This window comes from Salvelinus sp. IW2-2015, linkage group LG14 (genome assembly GCF_002910315.2).
Source record: "Salvelinus sp. IW2-2015 linkage group LG14, ASM291031v2, whole genome shotgun sequence".
In the NCBI taxonomy this organism is placed as follows: Eukaryota; Metazoa; Chordata; class Actinopteri; order Salmoniformes; family Salmonidae; genus Salvelinus; species Salvelinus sp. IW2-2015.
Window position 1 is genome coordinate 8,505,856 of NC_036854.1, and position 20,721 is coordinate 8,526,576.

The following is a 20,721-nucleotide window of genomic DNA, read 5'->3' on the forward strand; positions in this document are numbered from 1 at the left end:
TGTGTGTGTGTGTACAATATATACCTTGTCATCATCCAGGGTGTGTGCGGGGTCCTGCTGGTCCTCAAGGGCCCTGAGTGTTGCCTCTAGTTCCCCCTCAAAGGTCTGCATCAGGCTGGAGCTCAGGGCCTCCTCTGACTGGCTCTGCTGGAGCTCAGCAATCTGGTCCTGTTGGAGCTGAGAGATCTGGTGAGGAATCTGAGAGATCTGTTGTATCTGCTGAATCATATCCACAGTCCCAGGCTCCAGAGTGGTGGACATCTGGGTATCAGAAACAAAAGAGAGAGAATTACCCCACTGTACGTATCTATCTACAGTTTGCATGATAAAGCTCTAGACAGTTGTGATTGTAACACAGTGAAACAGTGTTGTGAGGGTATTTGTACCTTGGCAGCTTTGATGCATTGGGAGACCTTGTGAAAGTTGCGGTTGAGTTCAGCCAGTTTGGGTTCTACTACGTCTCTGCAGGCAGGACCTCTACTGGTCATTAGGATGATGGCCTGGTCTCTCACACTGTCCACTCTCAGAGTGATGTCATCCAGCTCCTCTAGCAGGGTCTACACACACATCAATCAAACTATTTATACATTAACAGGTTCATCAATAGCTATTACTCCAATTATTATTTCCCCAGGCTAATTATATCCTAAACTCTGGTAATAGGCTCTAATAAAAATTCAATTGTAATCAACCAATATTGAATTTTCATCCTTCAGTTCCCTCCCCATGCTTTCATCCTCTCCTCTCTCTCTCCTACCGTCTCCCTTCCCCTCCTCTCCTTTCCTCTCTCTCTCCTACCGTCTCCCTTCCCCTCCTCTCCTTTCCTCTCCCTCTCCTACCATCTCCCTTCCCCTCCTCCCCTTTCCTCTCTCTCTCTCCTACCATCTCCCTTCCCCTCCTCTCATCCTCTCCTCTCTCTCTCTCCTACCGTCTCCCTTCCTGTCCTCTCCTGTCTCTCCAGTGTGGGCAGTCTCTCTGTCTCTATCACCTTAACTACATCTCCCTCTCCACTGTGGGCAGTCTATCACCTTAACTACTATCTCCCTCTCCACTGTGGGCTGTCTCTATCACCTTAACTACTGTCTCCCTCTCCACTGTGGGCCGTCTCTATCACCTTAACTACTATCTCCCTCTCCACTGTGGGCAGTTTCTATCACCTTAACTACTACTCCCTCTCCACTGTGGCCGGCTCTATCACCTTAACTACCATCTCACACTCCACTGTGGGCAGTCTCTCTGTCTCTATCACCTTAACTACTACCTCCCTCTCCACTGTGGGCAGTCTCTATCACCTTAACTACTATCTCCCCTCCACTGTGAGCAGTTTCTATCACCTTAACTACATCTCCCTCTCCACTGTGGGCCGTCACTATCACCTTAACTACTATCTCCCTCTCCACTGTGGGCAGTCTCTATCACCATAACTACTGTCTCCCTCTCCACTGTGGGCCGTCTCTATCACCTAACTACCATCTCACACTCCACTGTGGGCAGTCTCTCTGTCTCTATCACCTTAACTACTACCTCCCTCTCCACTGTGGGCAGTCTCTATCACCTTAACTACTATCTCCCTCTCCACTGTGGGCAGTCTCTCCGTCTCATCCAGGTGGATCTGGGTCTGGTACAGCCAGGTGCTGATGTGGGCCAGGTTCTCATCAAAGATCTCCACCTCGTTCTGGTGGCTCTGTAGGGAACGGAGGTAGAAAGATGGTAGTGCTGAGCGATTCGAATTTGAGGTCGGTTCCGTTTTTGGTGCGATTATTAAAAAATCGATTTCGGTTTTGATAATTTAAAACATGAAATGTATCATGAAATAATGACGTCATCATACTTTTTGAGCTTTTTAATGGAAATTCCTAAGCTAAAAATAGTGAACATTCAATTGACAAAACATTTTAAAATATTCCATTGTCTCGGTCAGGTCCACATTGGATAAACATCAATAGATAAATAGGAAATGACTAATAAATAACCAAATATTTCAGTTGTGTATATTACTTCATTTTTATTTGATTACCTTATTCTTTTTTTATTCCTTAAAATGATCTCCTCTCAGGCAGTAGCAGTCAGCTAGCCAGGCCATGTAATGTTAACTCTGTTCTACCCATAAAGTACTGTCTTTAGTCATCCTATTTAGCTAATCTGCCTAAGTATGCTGCAGAGCTGTCTGACAAAATCATTTTACTACTTCTTCAAAGTAAATAAGGTATACTTTCACGAACTGTCCCTCTCGTCGTTGTGTTGTGTACATTGCTCTCTCATGCGGTCTAAGCGGTCTGTGTGTATCTAACCTAACGTAACAGACGTAAAAGTGTATCAGTCCAGAGATCTGTATATAATGACGAGATGCTCATGTCTATGCTCTAACAATGGAAGTTGTTCTCCCAAAGGCGGGAAGGCAGGTGATAAGCTTAGGTCCAAAATAAACCCATTGAAACGCATTGGGCTTATTTTGGACAGACTCTCGCTTCGCCTCTTCCTCTCTGATCCATCTCTATGCCGCAACAAAATGGCGCAATGGATTAGGATCATTGTAGTTAATTACCATGTGTCTGCATTGAACTAGGTTGAATATTTGCTTAATGACAACTCCAACTCCCTTCAGAGCAGCATCCCACATAGTTCTTGACTTGATATCTCCGATTTCTCTAGTGAATGACTTGCTTTCTCTAGTGAATTACTTGATTTCTCTAGTGAATGACTTGATTTCTCTAGTGAATGACTTGATTTCTCTAGTGAATGACTTGATTTCTCTAGTGAATGACTTGATTTCTCTAGTGAATGACTTGATTTCTCTAGTGAATGACTTGATTTCTCTAGTGAATGACTTGATTTCTCTAGTGAATGACTTGATTTCTCTCTAGAGAAACGGAGTGCTGAGGCAAGATGCAGGAATTACTCCAAATGTCCCTTCTGACATGATGTTTTTGCTGTCATGTACACATTACTTTACTCAACCATTACTTTAGATCGGATTACCTCTCTATTAATTCTGTCTCTATGATAGTGAAGTGTGAACCCACCAGAACGGTGCTCAGCCAGTCCTCGGACCAGGTGCGGACCTGTCCCCAGCCTTCGTTAAGGCCACACAGCTTGTCTTCCAGAGGGCCCTCGCTCCCCTCCACCAGCCCCTGCAGCCCAGCGCTGGTCTCCATCAGCACAGCCAGGTCTGCCTTACGATGCTCCGACTCCTTCAGCATGCCCTGGGGGAGCACACACACACACGTTATACAAACGTAACACAAATCCTCTGCACACCCACACTCTACACAGACACAAAAGCCAAATAAACATTTCAACAAACTAACTATTCAGCAAGCCCGGTGAACACACATCTCACACACACACGTGACTCACGTTGGCCCAGGCGATCTCAGCATCTATATCAGCAGGCATGTCTCCAGAGGAGTTTTTCTGCTGCAGCAGGGTCTGGTTGGTGGTCAGCCAGTCCTGTAGAGCGGCGCTGTCCTTATGTAGTCTCAGAGACAAAGACAGAGCCTTCTCCAGGTCCTGCTTCCCCTCTGTCACCTGGAGAGAGAAGAAGAGACGATGGGCTCGCTGTTTGGTTGGTCAAAATGACGATATCCTCATCATTTTGAAATTAGGTAGAAGTATCTTGTTTATTTTAAGAACGCAACTATTCATGATGGCACAGCTGACCAAGTGAGAAGACCAGACTGTTATGTCCTAAGGTTAAACTACTATAGTCACTTCTGTGTGTATTACCTGTGCTCCCAGGTCGTTGTAGAGCAGTTTAAGTGCTGTCAGTTGTTCATCCATGCCTCTGGGGTTGTCAGTCTGTTGTTTCTGGACGATCTGTCTTCCTGTCTTTATCACTGTCTCCACCTCTAACTTCACCTCACTCAGAACCTTATACAGTTTCTGAAGGGTTAAGGAGACAGATAGGGAGTGTGAGGGAGAATGTGTGCGTGCGTGCGTGCGTGTGTGCGCGCGCATGTACATGCACACCTGTGAGAGACTTCTCAAAGTGTTTTAGTTCTAGGTCTCACCATACAGCCAATGAGGTGGGCCTGGATCTGTTGGGGTTCCACCTCCCTGATGTCTAGAATGTGCAGCTCTTCCTTGGCTCCATCTAGAACCCTCTTACAGTCCAGCATGCGCTGCTCAAAGTTAGCAGGCTTCTGGAACAACTGGTACTTAGTGGAGATCTCTCGCAGCTTCCGCTGAAAGACGGAAGAGACAGCATAATGACCAACCAGAATAATTGCAGAGACAACAACATTTTCAATAAATCATAAACTCCTATGTTATCCCTACAGGCTTTAATGAGAACAATTTCACCCCCTGTCCACTAGGGGTCAGTACCTGCAGCAGGTCCAACATGGTTCCACTGCGAGCAGCCTTGCCCTCTGGGGTGGCAGGAGGCATATTACCCACGTTCCTACTCCTCAGCTCCTCCACTGTCACCTCATGGGCCGCAATCTCTGCCCCGATGGTCTGCAAAGGATGGAGACGAGTTTAGAGGTCAGGGGTTAAACTGACATCCAAGAAGTAATTGTTGGCATTCGCTACATGTGTTTGTGGGAGGTGTCAATGTAGTCGGTCAGACAGAAGATGAGTTTGTGTGTGTGTGTGTGTGTATCTGTCTGTCTGTATGTGTGTACCTGCGCCTCTTGCGGTAGCTGGAAGGCGTCTATGCGGTCGGTGAGGTAGGAGGTGAGTGTGTGGTCTAGCTGGGTCAGTGACTCCTCCAGAGCCTGGAGAACCTGCTCATTCTCCTTCAGAGTGGCCAGTTGCTGCTCTAGACTGATCTGACGGTTCACAGCCTAGATGGATGTAATATCAACATTAAGTCAATATACATAATATATAGACAAGTACATTACCAAACATATACTTATCTGCTTGTTTACAGCCTAGAAAATATAGAAACGGACATAATGCTGATATGTTCATGACATACAGTACCAGTCAAAAGTTTGGACACACCTACTCATTCAAGGGTTTTTCTTTATTTTTTATATTTTCTGCATTGTAGAATAATAGTGAAGACATCAAAACTATGAAATAACACATATGGAATCATGTAATAACCAAAAAAGTATTAAACAAATCGTCAAAGTAGCCACCCTTTGCCTTGATGACAGCTTTGCACACTCTTGGCATTCTCTCAACCAGCTTCACCTGGAATGCTTTTCCAACAGTCTTAAAGAAGTTCCCACATATTCTGAACACTTGTTGGCTGCCGTTCCTTCACTCTGCGGTCCAACACATCCCAAACCATCTCAATTGGGTTGAGGTCGGGTGATTGTGGAGGCCAGGTCATCTGATGCAGCACTCCATCACTCAAATAGCCCTTACACAGCCTGGAGGTGTGTTGGGTCATTGTCCTGTTGAAAAGCAAATTACAGTCCCACTAAGCACAAACCAGATGGGATGGCGTATCGCTRCAGAATSCTGTGGTAGCCATGCTGGTGAAGTGTGCCTTGAAWTCTAAATAAATCACTGACAGTGTCACCAGAAAAGAACCATCACACCTCCTCCTCCATGCTTCACGGTGGGAACCACACATGCGGAGATCATCCATTCACCTCACAAAGACACGGCAGTTGGAACCAAAAATCTCAAAATTGGGCTCATCAGACCAAAGGACAGATTTCCACTGGTCTAATGTCCATTGCTTGTGTTTCTGGGCCTGTCTCTTCTTCTTATTGGTGTCCTTTAGTAGTGGTTTCTTTGCAGCAATTCGTCCATGAAGGCCTGATTCACGCAGTCTCCTCTGAACAGTTGATGTTGAGATGTGTCTGTTACTTGAACCCCGTGAAGCATTTATTTGGGATGCAATTTCTGAGGCTGGTAATTCTAATGAACTTATCCTCTGCAGCAGAGGTAACTGAGTCTTCCTCTCCTGTGGTGGTCCTCATGAGAGCCAGTTTCCTCGTAGCGCTTGATGGTTTTGCGACTGCACTTGAAGAAACTTTCAAAATTCTTGAAATTTTCCACATTGACTGACCTTCATGTCTTAAAAGTAATGATGGACTGTGGTTTTTATTTGTTTATTTGAGCTGTTCTTGCTATTTTACCAAACAGGGCTATCTTCTGTATACCACCGCTACCTTGTCACAACATAACTGATTGGCTCAAACGCATTAAGGACAGAAATTCCACAAATTAACTGTTAACAAGGCACACCTGTTAATTGAAATGCATTCCAGGTGACTACCTCATGAAGCTGGTTGAGAGAATGACAAGAGTGTGCAAAGCTGTCATCAAGGCAAAGGGTGGCTACTTTAAAGAATCTCAAATATAAAATATATTTTGATTTGTTTAACACTTTTTTTGGTTACTACATGATTTCTTATGTGTTATTTCACAGTTTTTATGTCTTCACTATTATGCTACAATGTAGAAAATAGTACAAATAAAGAAAAACCCTGGATTTTTTATTATTTAACCTTTATTTAACTAAGCAAGTCAGTTAAGAACAAATTCTTATTTACAGTGACAGTCTAGGAACAGTGGGTTAACTGCCTTGTTCAGGGGCAGAACGACAGATTTTTACCTTGTGAGCTCGGGGATTCGATCTAGCAACCTTTCAGTTACTGGCCCAACGCTCTAACCACTAGGCTACCTGAATGAGTAGGTGTGTTCAAACTTTTGACTGGTACTGTATATGAGTAAGCATATCACTGTTAGTCTACGCCTGTTGTTAATGGAGCATGTGACGAATACAATTAGATTTGATTTATTATCTACTACCATATACACAATTCACAAATAGAAAACAAGTTGTTGTCGAGGATCGACGAGGCATGTAGTTTCTCACAAACAAAGATGCAGAAAGAGACAGACAGCCACTTGATGGCTATGTACAAAGACTGTTGTTTTTCTCATCCCCACAAACACACACACACACACACACACACACACACACACACACACACCACCAGCCCGTCATCTTTGCACAGACCTGGTGGCTGAGCTGATCGTAGCGGAGTTGAAGGTCTCTAGTCTCTCTGAGATAAGTTCGTCCAGGATGCCCCCATCTATCAGGGTCTGACCCAACTCCCTGATCTGTGTCCTGTTGTCACCTGGGTGGCGCAACACACACTCCAACGACTAGAGAGAGAGAAAGAGGAGGGAGAAGAGAGGGAGAGATAAAGAATAAAGGTGACGGGTGAGAGAGAGAAGGGGAGGAAAGAGGGAAAGAGAGAGGGCGACGTGTCAGTGTTTATATACACTATATATACACAAGAGTATGTGGACGCCCCTTCAAATTAGTGGATTCAGCTATTTCAGCCACACCCGTTGCTCACAGGTGTACAAAATGGAGCGCACAGCTATGCAATCTCCATAGTCAAACATTGGCAGTAGAATGGCCTTACTGAAGAGCTCAGTGACTTTCAACGTGGCACCATCATAGGATGCCACCTTTCCAAGTCAGTTCGTCAAATTTCTGCCCTGCTAGAGCTGCCTCGGTCAACTGTAAGTGCTGTTATTGTAAAGTGGACGTCAAGGAGCAACAACGGCTCAGGCGCAAAGTGGTAGGCCCACAAACCCACAGAACCTGACCGCTGAAGCGCGTAGCATGTAAAAATCGTCTGTTTTGGGTTGTAACACTCACTACCGAGTTCCAAACTGCCTCTGGAAGCAATGTCAGCACAATAACTGTTCGTCGGGAGCATCATGAAATGGGTTTCTATGGCTGAGCAGCCACACACAAGCCTAAGATAACCATGTGCAATACCAAGTGTCGGCTGGAGTGGTGTAAAGCTCACTGTCATTGGGCTCTGGAGCAGTGGAAACGCGTTCTCTGGGGTGATGAATCCAGCTTCACCATCTGGCAGTCGATGGACAAATCTGGATTTGGCGGATACCAGGAGAACGCTACCTGCCCCAATGCATAGTGCCAACTGTAAAGTTTGGTGGAGGAGGAATAATGGTCTGGGGCTGTTCTTCATGGTTCGGGCTAGGCCCCTTAGTTCCAGTGAAGGGAAATCTTAACGCTACAGCATACAATGACATTCTAGACAATTCTGTGCTTCCAAATTTGTGGCAACAGTTTAAGGAAGGCCCTTTTCTGTTTCAGCATGACAACTCCCCCGTGCACAAAGCTTGGTCCATACAGAAATGGTTTGTTGAGATCGGTGTGGAAGAACTTGACTGGCCTGCACAGAGCCCTGACCTCAACCCCATCGAACACCTTTGGGATGAATTGTTACACCGACTGTGAGCCAGGCTTAATTGCCCAACATCAGTGCCCGACCTCACTAATGCTCTTGTGGCTGAATGGAAGCAAGTCCCCGCAGCAATGTTCCAACATCTTGTGGAAAGCCTTCCCAGAAGAGAGAAGGCTGTTATAGCAGCAAAGGGGAGGACCAACTCCATATTAATGCCCATGATTTTGGAATGAGATGTTCGACAAGCAGGTGTCCACATACTTTTGGTTGGTCATGCAGTGTAGGTCGGCGTCACTCTTACAGTACCTGAGGTAGGCAGACAGAGTGCTGGAGTCTGCCCAAAGAGGACAGACTGGTGACATCAAAGTAAGAGAAACAGACAGAACACAAAACAATACCTTCTAGGGTCAAAAGGAAAAGAAAAGCGAATAACATGAAAGAAAGGGGGAAAGGGAGACAATTGAATAAAGAGGGTGAGTCAGAGTGGTGGGAAGGATGGGGGATGGAGGGATTAAAGGAGAGAGCATACGATAAAGTGGAGGGGAGAGAATGAGAGATGAAAAAGGAAAGAAAGAAGAATGGATAGGTTTAAATAGAGATATCTACCTCCAAAGCCTTGTTGACAGCCTCAGTGCTCTCAGGTAGGTTCTCTGTAGCCTGAAGCTTCTCCTCCAACGTGTTGAGCCAGCCCTGCTCCAGGTCCAAGTACTGCAGCAGCTCCATCCAACACGACCACACCTCCTACAGAGGAGACCACACGAACGCGGTCAGAAAGACCATATGAGACACGGACATATATACCTACAACCACATTACTGTATGATATAAACACAAATACAACAAAGAACCAGTGCCTCATAAGTTGTTTGGACTAGTCTTATCAAACTCTTTACCTCCAGGGTGTGACACTTGCTCTTGAAGCGGTCACATAGTTTCTGATAGTTCCCCAGGACTCCCCCCAGCTCCTCTGTCAGGTCTTGGCCACTGCCACCAGGGGTCATCTTAGCCTTAGCCACCAACATGTTAATGTTGTCCTTCAATATCTTCACTCTCACCTCCTTCTGTAGCACATCCTCTTTAGCCCTCTAAGTAGGGAGGGGAGAGAAGGGAAGAGATGAGGCAAAGGGGAAAGAAAGAGACATGCCAGATTATCAGGATAGTATTTTCACATAAGAAGGGCCATAACTGGCTACATAGCATTAAAGTGGGATTCTTTTGGTTTAGTTGGTGGGACTTTCTTTCTAGAAGGAATGAGGAGTTCCTAGTTGTCCAGTATTTTTTTTAAATGTCAAAGTTCTGTCCTCTGTTCCCCACCTTCATCTCTTCCAGTGCCCCCTCCAGCTCCTCAGGACTCTTGTACTCAAAGTCTCTCATGAGGAACTCCTCGTCCACCTGGGCCATCCATTCCTGCATCTCTGCCAAGTCTTTCCTTAGGTTCACCTGCCTCTCCTGGCTCTCACTTACACGCTCCTGGTGGCTCAGCAGCTACCCAGAGACAACAGAGAGATAACACGGACCACTGTCAGGTTACACAGGGTAGCAAGTACACAGAGTGTCTTAATAACATGTCAGGTTTTAAATAAGACGCTGACATTAAATACACAGAAAAGTGTATGAGCAGTACAGTATGCAGGCTTCATTTATTTTCGGGGGAAGATCAGCTTTAATATTGCAGATTGTGGCTTCTATCAATGTAATTATCTGCATAATTTCCAATCCCCATATATTTTTTTGTAAATATATATTATTTCATATATATATTTTTTTAAATATATTTTCCCCTAACCCTACCACCCCTCCCCTAATTGGAGTAAACTAATGGAAAACAATACTTAAGCTTCTACTTTCAGTTTATACAGTCTATACATTTTACAGACAGTATATTTTACATTAGTTATCTTTTGTTTGTTTTTAGTTCCACGCCTTCAGCTACCCTCAGCCCCTCCCATCTATCTCTGAAGACCATCCAGTTTTGATTTCTAGCTGTCATATATTTTTCCACTGTGCTGTGATGTTTCACAAAAGTTCTGAACCTTTCAATTCTCATAGTTTCTACAGATCGTAAATTAAAGATAAACATTTTTTAAAGATAAACATTTTTTAAGAGTATTATTATATTATTGATCAATTGTCTGTTTTTTCAAATCCCACAGCAGTGCTATTTGCAAAGTTAGCTCCAAGTAAATATTGCAATTTGTTAGCCATTCCTGAACCTGCGACCAAAAACAAGCTACATATGGGGAGTACCAAAACAAGTGATCTAATGATACTGTCTCTTTGCAGCAAAATCTGCAGGGCTGGGATGGTTGTATATTTACAGTGCATTCGGAAAGTATTCAAACCCCTTGACTTTTTCCACATTTTGTTACGTTACAGCTTTATTCTAAAATGTATCAAATTGGGAGGGTTTTCTCATCAATACACCAAAATGACAAAAGAAAAGAAATCTAAAAAACCTGTTTTGACATTGTTATTGTGGGTAGGTTGATGAAGAAAAAAATATATTTAATACATTGTAGAATAAGGCTGTAACGTAACAAAATGTGGAAAAAGTCAAGGGTTTTGAATACTGTCCGAATGCACTGTATAACATTGTATTGGTTGAACCCAGCGTCGTTTTGTGTATCAGTTCATAAACCATGTGCATATGAAATCGGTACATCGAAAATCTCCTCCCAACTATTTTGCAACCGGTATGGTACAGCTGTCAATTTTTGGGTGGTGAAATGAAACTTGTATACTTTTTTATTTATATCAATTTTTTTAACCAACATTTTTTTGCCGGCTTTATTGTATCCAGTGTTGTTTGAACTGTCCTCTTTCTCCTCACCTGTTTGCTCAGTGTCTCCCACCTCCCCTGGCACTCCTCCAGTTTAGCCTGCCCCCAGTGGGCCAACTCTGGTACTGCAGCCCCCTGCACCGCCAATACGTTCTCTCCTATCTGCTTCACTAAACTCTCCACTGACTCCATCTCACTCACATACTCCTAAGAAGGAGATGGGGGAGAGAGGGGCATGGGTTATAACATTGCAGTACTTTAGGTCTAACAGTTCAATAAAGTTTTGTTTGTTTTTGAATGGTGGGACCTATGACCTTGCACTGGTTGAGCTCTTCCTGTAGTCTCTCTGCGTCTCCCTGGCCCTTGGCATCCCGTGACATCAGTTCCTGTACGCCATCCAGCCAGCGCTCCAACTCCACCACACGCACCTGGAAACAACATCATCGTGAACGTTATTGACAACAATCACTACCTTATTTTGTCATTGCTTGGGTCCTATAAAAGTTCCATTGATGTTTAAGCAGACTAGAGGCAGGATATTCTATGGGACAGTTTTCTACCTGATTGTCCTTCAGGCTACCCAGGATGCACTGCAGCGTGCCCAGCTCATCGCGTGCCCTGGAGGAGAGCTGACTCCATCTTTGTAGTTCTGCAGGGTCCGAGGCCTGCTGCATCTGCTCTATCTCTATACACAGAGCCTAAGGCGAGAGAGAGAAAAAACTACATGACCCATAACCCATTATTATTCTGCAGCTGAGGGACAAATTATAGGACAATTGTCAGGTGTGGTAGGTAGCCTAGGGGTAGAGGTGAGTAAGCTGATCTGAGACAGTCAGTCTGCAGGGTGTGTTTAAACCTCAGGGGCAGGAGCAGCGTTTGAGGCAGCAGCTACAGCCTGCAGCAGTGGGAACATGCATGGTAGACTGGTTGCAGTCTGAGGGTTGGAGCTCTGAGCCACAGGCAGCAGGCAGGGTGCCCAGAAAGTTCCCAGGCTGCCCTGGCACCATGCTTTATCTACCACGATAACGAGGCCTACAGCCGACCCACATTCCTACAGACTCTCTCTCAATCACACACACACACACGCACACACACACACACGCACACAGACGCACACAGACGCACACACACACAAACACACCCTTGCAAGCACAAACATACACACACATCCCTCTTTCTCCTCTGTTGCGGTTGAAAGATTAAAGAGGGACGTATAGGTGTGAGAATTGTATGTTGGAACCAGAGCAGACAGACAGCTACTAGGTCTGGACTCAGCCATTAACAGATAATCCACAAATACACTGCTACACGATAACACACGGACAACTGGAACACAGTACAGAGAAAGATGAATAAAAGCCCTGATGCCGCTCACCTGTGCCCGCTCCACTGCCCCCTCCACTGTAGGCACATCCATGATGTCTTCCCGCAGTGTGCCCAGTCTAGCCTCCAGACCATCTATGAGGTCAGTCCCAGACTCCACAGTGTTCCCAGACACATCATCCTCACTGACCACAGGAATCTGGTCACCCTGAACCACCTGTATCATCTGGGCCCTCTGGTCATCAACATAGTGGAGGCTGGCCAGCGCTGGAACACAGACAGGGGGAGAGGAGACACTATTAAGTCAAGGGTTATAGTATCTAGTTGCCACAAGGGGTCAGAGTATTGTTTTGGGAATTCCCATAGGTACTGGCTGTTATAATTTGTGGCTGTTATGAACTCACTGAGCTCTCTGTGTGTGGGTGGGTGTGTTTGTGCGCCTTCCATTTCACTGTATGTCAGAGAGAGAGTGTGTGCTGCACATTTGCCCAGGGGTCCAGATGTGGGCTGTGTGTGCCTCATGGCAAGCCTAAATGAGGTTCCACAACTAATGCAAGCCAGTGGTTCATACCCGCTGAACCTTCAATATGCCACAGTAAACACAATGAAAACAGAAAACTGCATCAACATACTTTAACAGAATGTGCTAAATTCAACCCTGTTGGGCAAAAATTAACACAACACACACTGCTCTCACAGGCATGAGTTCTCTCACATAATCTGCCTGTGTTTATATACAGCAGACAGAGAGAGGGAGGGGAGAAAAAGGGATAGAGAGAGGCCCAGTGAAAGACTGACTCTCTGAAGCAGAAACAAAATGGTTTTCCTCAGGGCAGTGGCACACACACACTCCTTTTAGGGTCAGAAGACAAATAGGCCTCTCCAATATACTTTTACATTCTTTTCGAGCAGGACTCATAAATTCCAGGAGAAAAATGTTGATTGATTTCAGAACTCCTAAAACTCAAAACCTGGTCCTTGGGAGCTTGGCAGAGACCACACACACACACACACACACACACACACACACACACACACACACACACACACACACACACACACACACACACGGTCCTGCGTATTCAGTGGTCATATAAGGGCATCATCGATTACTTCTGTCCAACCAAGGCTGGATATAAAGCTGATGTCATATCACAGCTCCAGCAGTAAGAGCCAGTAGAGTTCATTGATCTGGCATCAATCCTGTAGCCTCAGTAAAAACTATGGAAGGTTTAGGACCGCCACCACTGATGAAGTGCTGAAAGAGCACAAGTCCATTCATAGGGCATTGATAAAGCTTTGACCCAATGGCGACCAAGCATTTCTAAAGTGTTTATACAGTGTTGTCAGAGCATGGGTCAAGTCCCTGCATTGATTTCTAGCAAATGTTAAAGCAGTGTTGTGGTCCCATACCTGCATTGATCTCCTGCTCCCTGGTCTGTAGCTGCTGCAGTGTGGAGGCCTGGTGGGCAGAGACAGTGGCCATGTTGGCTGTGAGAGTGGGCGGGACATCTATTGACTCCACCTCTGCAGAGAGCTGGTCCAATCGTGGGCTCAGGGCAGTCAGCTGGGCCAACCGCGACTGGAGACAGACATACAAACAGATAAGACAAAAGGGTAAACAGACTTCACGACACATCTGTTGATATATTGATATGATTTGTGATGTTTAACAGTTTCAGTGGGGGTTGTCTCCATGGCGATAATCAAACCAGAGGTCAGGGTGAGGGTGATGGTTCTACGGGTTGGGTTCTAACCTGGCACTCTGTCCTGAGGGTTCTAAGGGCAGCCTCATCAGATCTGGTACTGTCTGTTCCACTCAGCCACTGGTCCTGTTCTCCCAGAACCTTGCCCACAGCAGCCAACTCAGAGCAGAGGCTTCTGACCCGGGTCTGGGCCTGGACCCAGTCACACAGAGCCTTCAGCTCACTCACACACACCTCCCATTCAGCCTCCACCACATCTATATCACACCTGATAGAGTCCACACTCACTCCCTCTACAGAGAGGGAGGGGGTAGGGAAGGATAGGAGTGAAGGAGAGAGAGAAATAGAAATGAGGGAGGGGGAGAAGGGTGAGATAGACGCAAGGAGAATGTGGCAAATAAAAATGTAGGGGAGATTGAGAAAAGGAGAGAAGGGAGAGAGAGGTGGAAAGGTTAAAGAAAAACACACCAACACTATAACACCACTACTTCTCCATCTTTCCTTACTGTTATCATGCTGTAAACAAATAAAGCAGGAGTGCCTGAGCGTTTCACTGCACTGTAAATGAAGCCAGGAGCCTCAAGTCTTGCTGCAGGTTTTTATGACAATACCTGCAAACACACAAGTCATGCTTACTGGCAACCAATAAAAATCAGGTTTAAAAATACCCCCAAATATACAACAGCTGTGGGGAAAGTATCTTACGAGACCAACAGGATATTTCTGGAACAGGATATTTCTGGAAGAGCCAATAAATACACTAAAAACTGTTTTAAGTGAGAATAGGCACTGGTCTGAAGCCGAAAAAGAAAGGAAATTCACATGAGCACCACAATGCCTATTCGACCCATGCTCTACCAAGGTTTTCCAGTACACAGCTCTGATCTACTACAGTAGCTATGTTGGTATTGTACTTCAATCTATGTGTACATAGCTTTTAAAACAAACCTCACCTAGGAGATTTGCACTTCATGAAATTAAGGTGAAGGTCAAGTAGAGTGAACCAATATCCAATCACATCAACAGAAATTATTCATAAAATAATGTGTAACTCTAGTAAAAACGTAAGGACATTGCTACAATGTTACAAATGTTAAACACAAAATACAAACATAATAAATAAAGGTACTTTTTATTTTGCTTTTCTGGGGATTCCATACCTTTCTCCAGCGGTTCCATCAGGCGCCGCCCTCCTTGGGTCACCTGACCAACCTGAGCCTCCTTCGACAACAGCTGTGCCTCCAAAGCCTACAGTGATTGGATGACAGACATGAAATCAACTCATCGAAAAGTTTTCCATTCATCCTAAAGTACAACCTTTTGCCAATGCCAAATTGAGAGCACCTAATGTTACCTGTAAATGGATCATGGAAGCTGTATTTTTTTATGGACCTACCTGTAGTTTTTCCTGAAGGTCGGGGTTTTCAGGGTCAGTAGAGGCCACGGTCTGAGCTGAAACTTTCCATGTGTTCAGCCATCTCAGGAGGTGAGATAAGTCACTCTCCAACCTGATGGAGCAGAGAGAGTTTGGTTCTGTACTGATGTAGTTGTCTGTATGTGAGTGTGTGAGTGTGTGTGTGTTCCAGTCCTTACCCTCCCCTGAGTTCCGACTCATCCGTCTCCACCAATCGTCTCTTGGGAGGAGTGGGCGGGGCCAGCTCCTGGTCGTCAAGCCCCTTCTCAGGCCGTGCTGCCGCCACAGCGACCGTTTCCATCACGACCGTCTCCATTGCGAAGCCTTCCGCAATCTGAGCCATCCCAGCGGCCTTCGTCACGGCCTCCGTCACCTTGGCAATGGTTCAGAACATGCGTGTGAGCGACTGATTGCAACCAGGCTGAACAGAGAACCCAACAGGACAAATGAACTGGATCAAAATGGCCACTGTGGTATTGTGACTAGTAAATGCCTATGGGCAGTCCGACACCCCCATAGCCTGGTATACAGGTATATAGTCATTTACATCCTCTGCACAAGACAGTGCATTGGCTTGACTGCTTTTTAATCCTGTTCTTCTCTTATTTGTAGGTTTCCATCCACTAATGGCTCTTTGGACAGACCAGTGAGAAACTGTGCGACCTGCTGACTCTGTTTCAAGTTGCAAGTTTTATTAGTCATACGTACAAGATACACATGGTATACACTATCCAACAAAATTGCTTACTTGCAGGTTTCTTCTCAACAATGCAACAACAAGAAATGATAAAAGATAAGAATATGAAAATAAAGTAAATGATTCAGTAGAATAGAATAAACGTTTTAGCATAAGTGTAAAAGGCTCTGCATGTCAATCCGACATCTGCAGTGGCCATACAGCATTTATTAGATATGGCCTCTGCGGAAGTCAGGGCATTCCTACTTCTTGTGCTTCGCAGGGCAGTTGTGAAGGAAGTTGTCAAGGAGGTCAACCAATCATGTCAAACCGGATTGTTACATCATTTGGGAGGCGCACGGCGATGTGGTACGGAGCTCGATTGGGCCTCAGCAAGCCTCTGGAGGCTATGCAATAACGTCACAGAGAAGTATGGTCAGTTCAAGTGTTCAGCAGTCTGATGGCTTGTAGATAGAAACTGTCTCTGAGCCTGCTGGTATCAGGCCTCACACTCCGATACCATCTGCCTGACGCTAAGGGAGTGAACAGTTCGTGGCTGGGGTGTGTGGGTTCCTTGATTATGCTGCTGGACTTCCTCAGGCACCGTTTCAAGTAGGTCCTGGATGGGTGGGAACACGGCCCCAGTGATGTACTGGGACGTCTTCACCACACGCTGGAGGGCCTTGAAGTCGTGCACTGAGCAATTCCCGTACCAGGCCGTGATGCAACCGGTCAGGACGCTCTCGATGGTGCAGCGGTAGTATTTTGAGTCACTCGGGGTGGCATGCCGAATTTCTTCATCCACCTTATGAATTGGAGACGCTATTACTCCCTCTTGACAAGAGTTGTGAGCTGAGATAAGGCGGAGCTTTACCTAGCATAGACTTATAGATGACCTGGAGCCAGTGGGTCTGGCGACGAATATGTAGCGAGGGCCAGCCGACTAGAGCGTACAGGTCGCAGTGGTGGGTAGTATAAGGGGCTTTGGTGACAAAACGGATGGCACTGTGATAGATTGCATCCAGTTTGCTGAGTAGAGTATTGGAAGCTATTTTGTAAATGACATCGCCGAAGTTGAGGATCGGTAGGATAGTCAGTTTTACGAGAGTATGTTTGGCGGCGTGAGTGAAGGAGGCTTTGTTGCGAAATAGGAAGCCGAATCTAGATTTCATTTTGGATTGTGTTGTTGCCAATCCTTGCAGCCTGTGGTCTGCCCGTCAGGGTCCAGGATCCAGTTGCAGAGAGTGGTATCCAGACCCAGGGTTCTGAGCTTGGTGTTGAGCTTGGAGGGAACAATAGTGTTGAATGCTGAACTGTAGTCAATAAACAGCATTCTCACATAGGTGTGCCTCTTGTCCAGATGTGTTAGGGCCATGTGAATAGTGATGGAAATGGTTGAATGTGTCAGCTGAATGTTTTTCATGCCAGATTAAAGAATTGTGGCATTTGGTCTCCATGGTAATTAGGTAATTAAGTGATATGAGGACAGGAATGGAGCTGCCTACACACACAGGTTTGTGTCTGTGTCTCCACGAGCTCAGGTCTGTTGAGGTGTTATGATATTGGGACTGACACACACACACACACACAAACACACACCTGGTAGGAGCAGTCCTCTAGTCTCTGGACCAGGTTATCCCATCTCTGGGTCAGCTCCTCTGTGTCTCCCTCGATCCTCGCCCCCGCCTCGGCGCTTCTCAGCAGTGACCTCACATCCTGTCCCGCATCCCTCAGCTGGTCAAGCGTCCGCCGCTTCTTCTCCATGTCCTCCTTCAGGAGCTAGGGTACGGCAAGTCACAGGGGTCAAAGGTTCCTAGCCGACCTCAAATGCATCTGCAGTTAGCATGTGGTTCGCAAAGTAATAATAAACAGAATAGAAAAGATGTTGGGTGTTGCTAATAGTTTCCAGCTGTCATTTCTGTGTCTAGACTATACTGTAGCCTTCAGCAACCATAGAGATTCACATTATAAATGTATTATAAATGATAAGAAAACATTTCCCAAAGCTCTACATCTCAGGCTGAACTTTTTGATTGCCTTATATTACCTTTGACATTCCTGATAATATAATTGGTAATAACACATGAAGCCAAATATGAAATAGTAGCTAATCCATGTCAAATATTCATTTCCTCATCCGCCTGCACTTCCGCAAAAACGACCCCACTCTTTATATCACAGAGCTCTTAGAAAGGATACGGCAATTTGATTTTGCAGGTAAATGCTAACGTCATTAATGAACGTAGCCTAGCAATTAGCACGTCGTAGCATCTTGTGGCACACCACTTACCGCTAATCTGCGGACATTAGCATTCATCTCTCCCGGGTCCTTGAAGGCGTTGGTCTGAACCTCACCTAAGGCCACCTCTTTCTCTGTCAGCCACGCTTGGAACAAACTCTGAAAGAGGAACGAGTGAATAGGTTAACTTTCTGACATAACACAAACAAAGGGATGAGTTCTGGAGCTATGGGACTAGTTGATGTGTGAGCTCATTTTAGATCTGGGAATTGAATTAGGGAACACATTTACCTGAGATTATTGAATTACCTGAACCTCATAACAAACAGTCAAACTCATGTCTCGGTAGACTGAGATCCTATGTCTGTGTATACAAGGCTTTCTCCAGTACTCCAACTACAGTAAAGGAACTTCCAATCAGAACTGATTGGAGCTCATTCTCAATGAATAGACTTTTCTCAGTTTAGTAGCATTCAAGTCAAAATAAAAATGTGGGTGTGTGTGTTTGTGTTCACCTGGTCCTCCAGCAGCTGCTGCCACACCAGGAGGATGTCCTGTAACTTGTGCCACCTCTCCTCTGTCCACCGACACACTGCCGCCCAGCGCTCCCCCAGAGACTGAGAGGAGGAAACGAGGGTGAGACAGAGAGAAAGAGAGATTTAGCCATTATACAATCAATTGAAATCAACAATTAACAGGACTTAATTTAAGCTTTACTCTTACCTGCAGTTGGTCCTCCAGTGCAGCAGTGGCGCTCTCTCCACTGTTCTCATCTACCACCACCACCATGTGTGTCAGAGAGTTGACCTTCACCTGCTCTGCCTCCAGGTCATTCTGCAACCCCTGGACCAACACAAACCATTAACAGCCCAGTACAGGGCAATCATAGCACAGGCACCATCAAGCTTTATGGGGGTCCATTTATGGTGGCCACATATTTAAAGGTGATATTGCTCAAAACTGCCATATTGGGAGTACTGTGAACACAGCTGTCCTATCAGATTGTCTAGTTATATTTTTACTTTGTGATGCCCAATCAAAACATTTGTTTACTTTGTGCCAGTCAATCAAATGTTCCCTTACTTTGTGCTGCTCTATCTGGGCCTTGTACCCCTCCACGTCTCCCGCCATTGGCTCTATCTCCATCTTTCTGATTCGCTCCTCCGTCTTTGTCAGCCAATCAGAGAGCTGCTGCAGCTGCTGCTGCTGAAGGTCCATCAGAACCTCGTGGAGCCTAGAGAGAGAGAACGGAGAGAGAAATATAGAAAGAGAAAGAGGGGAGGAAGATAGAAAGAGTGAGGGGAGAGTGTGCTGTGAATGGTGAAAGACCAACTGTGTGACCAACAGAGCACGCGATAGCAGTCTATTCAGCTGCTTCAGCAGCATGTGATAATTAATGACCTCATAATACACTGGGGGGATGACAATGCAGCACACATACTGTACTCACAAGTCACAACGGGCACACACACACACGTTCAACCAACCATGTGATTGTGTGTCATGTAAACAGAGCCTCAAAATAATCTGGTCAAGGACAAGGACATTATTAAATTGATAATAACAAGACTAAGGGAGCTCTTTTGTGAGACTTCAGCGCAGCTTTTGAAATGAAAAACAAATGTGATATGGCTTTACAAACTCTGCCATATCGTGGATTAAGAGCTACCTATTCATCAGAACACAGAGGGTTTTCTTTAATGGAAGCCTCTCTAAAGTAAACCAGGTAGAGTGTGGTATACCTTAAGGCAGCTGTCTTAGCCCATTACTGTTTTCTATTTTTACTAATGACCTTTAACAAGCCTTGAATAAAGCCTGTGTGTCTATGTGCACTGACGACTCAACATTATATACGTCAGCTACCACAGCAAATGAAAACACTGCAACACTTAAAGACCTGCAGTCACCTTTAGAATGGGTGGCTAGAAATAAGCTAGTCCTAAATACGGTATATAAAAAACTAAAAGCATTGAGCATTAACCTAATCTAAATCTAGTAACGAATAATGTGGCGATTGAGCAAGTTAAGGAGACTAAACTTCTTGGAGTAACCCTAGATTGCAAGCTGACATGGTCAAAACATATTGATTCAACGGTTGCTAAGATAGTGAGAGGTCTGTCCGTGATAAAGTGCTGCTCTGCTTTCTTGACATCACAATCGACTAAACAGGCCCTAGTTTTACCACACCTAGACTAGTGCCCAGTTACATGGTCCAGTGCTGCAGAGTAAGACATAGGCAACTTACAGTTGGCCCAGAACAGAGCAGCACGTCTGGCCCTTAAAAGTACATGAAGGGCTAACATCAACAACATGCATGTCAATCTCTCCTGGCTCAAAGTAGAAGAGACTTTGACTGGATCACTACTGGTCTTTGAGAGAGGTATTGATGTATTGAATGTGCCAAACTGTCTATTCAATCAGTTAACACAGCTCAAACACCCAT

At 45.3% G+C, this 20,721-nt stretch overlaps 1 protein-coding gene across 1 annotated transcript in view; it reads right to left on the minus strand.

Annotated features, from left to right (window-relative positions):
* The window catches only part of LOC111972652 (utrophin-like), a 153,884-nt gene that overhangs the window by 124,868 nt on the left and 8,295 nt on the right, over nucleotides 1–20,721 (minus strand). The window contains 28 exon segments of the mRNA XM_070446762.1: nucleotides 25–261; nucleotides 387–557; nucleotides 1,556–1,684; nucleotides 3,024–3,203; nucleotides 3,358–3,528; nucleotides 3,727–3,882; nucleotides 4,011–4,184; nucleotides 4,327–4,458; nucleotides 4,626–4,787; nucleotides 6,932–6,957; nucleotides 6,960–7,080; nucleotides 8,748–8,882; nucleotides 9,035–9,226; nucleotides 9,456–9,626; nucleotides 10,972–11,127; nucleotides 11,235–11,348; nucleotides 11,481–11,618; nucleotides 12,296–12,510; nucleotides 13,657–13,825; nucleotides 14,001–14,242; nucleotides 15,110–15,197; nucleotides 15,346–15,457; nucleotides 15,543–15,736; nucleotides 17,639–17,818; nucleotides 18,330–18,437; nucleotides 18,794–18,895; nucleotides 19,002–19,121; nucleotides 19,362–19,512. Of these exon segments, the coding sequence (XP_070302863.1) occupies nucleotides 25–261; nucleotides 387–557; nucleotides 1,556–1,684; nucleotides 3,024–3,203; nucleotides 3,358–3,528; nucleotides 3,727–3,882; nucleotides 4,011–4,184; nucleotides 4,327–4,458; nucleotides 4,626–4,787; nucleotides 6,932–6,957; nucleotides 6,960–7,080; nucleotides 8,748–8,882; nucleotides 9,035–9,226; nucleotides 9,456–9,626; nucleotides 10,972–11,127; nucleotides 11,235–11,348; nucleotides 11,481–11,618; nucleotides 12,296–12,510; nucleotides 13,657–13,825; nucleotides 14,001–14,242; nucleotides 15,110–15,197; nucleotides 15,346–15,457; nucleotides 15,543–15,736; nucleotides 17,639–17,818; nucleotides 18,330–18,437; nucleotides 18,794–18,895; nucleotides 19,002–19,121; nucleotides 19,362–19,512 (4,246 nt within the window).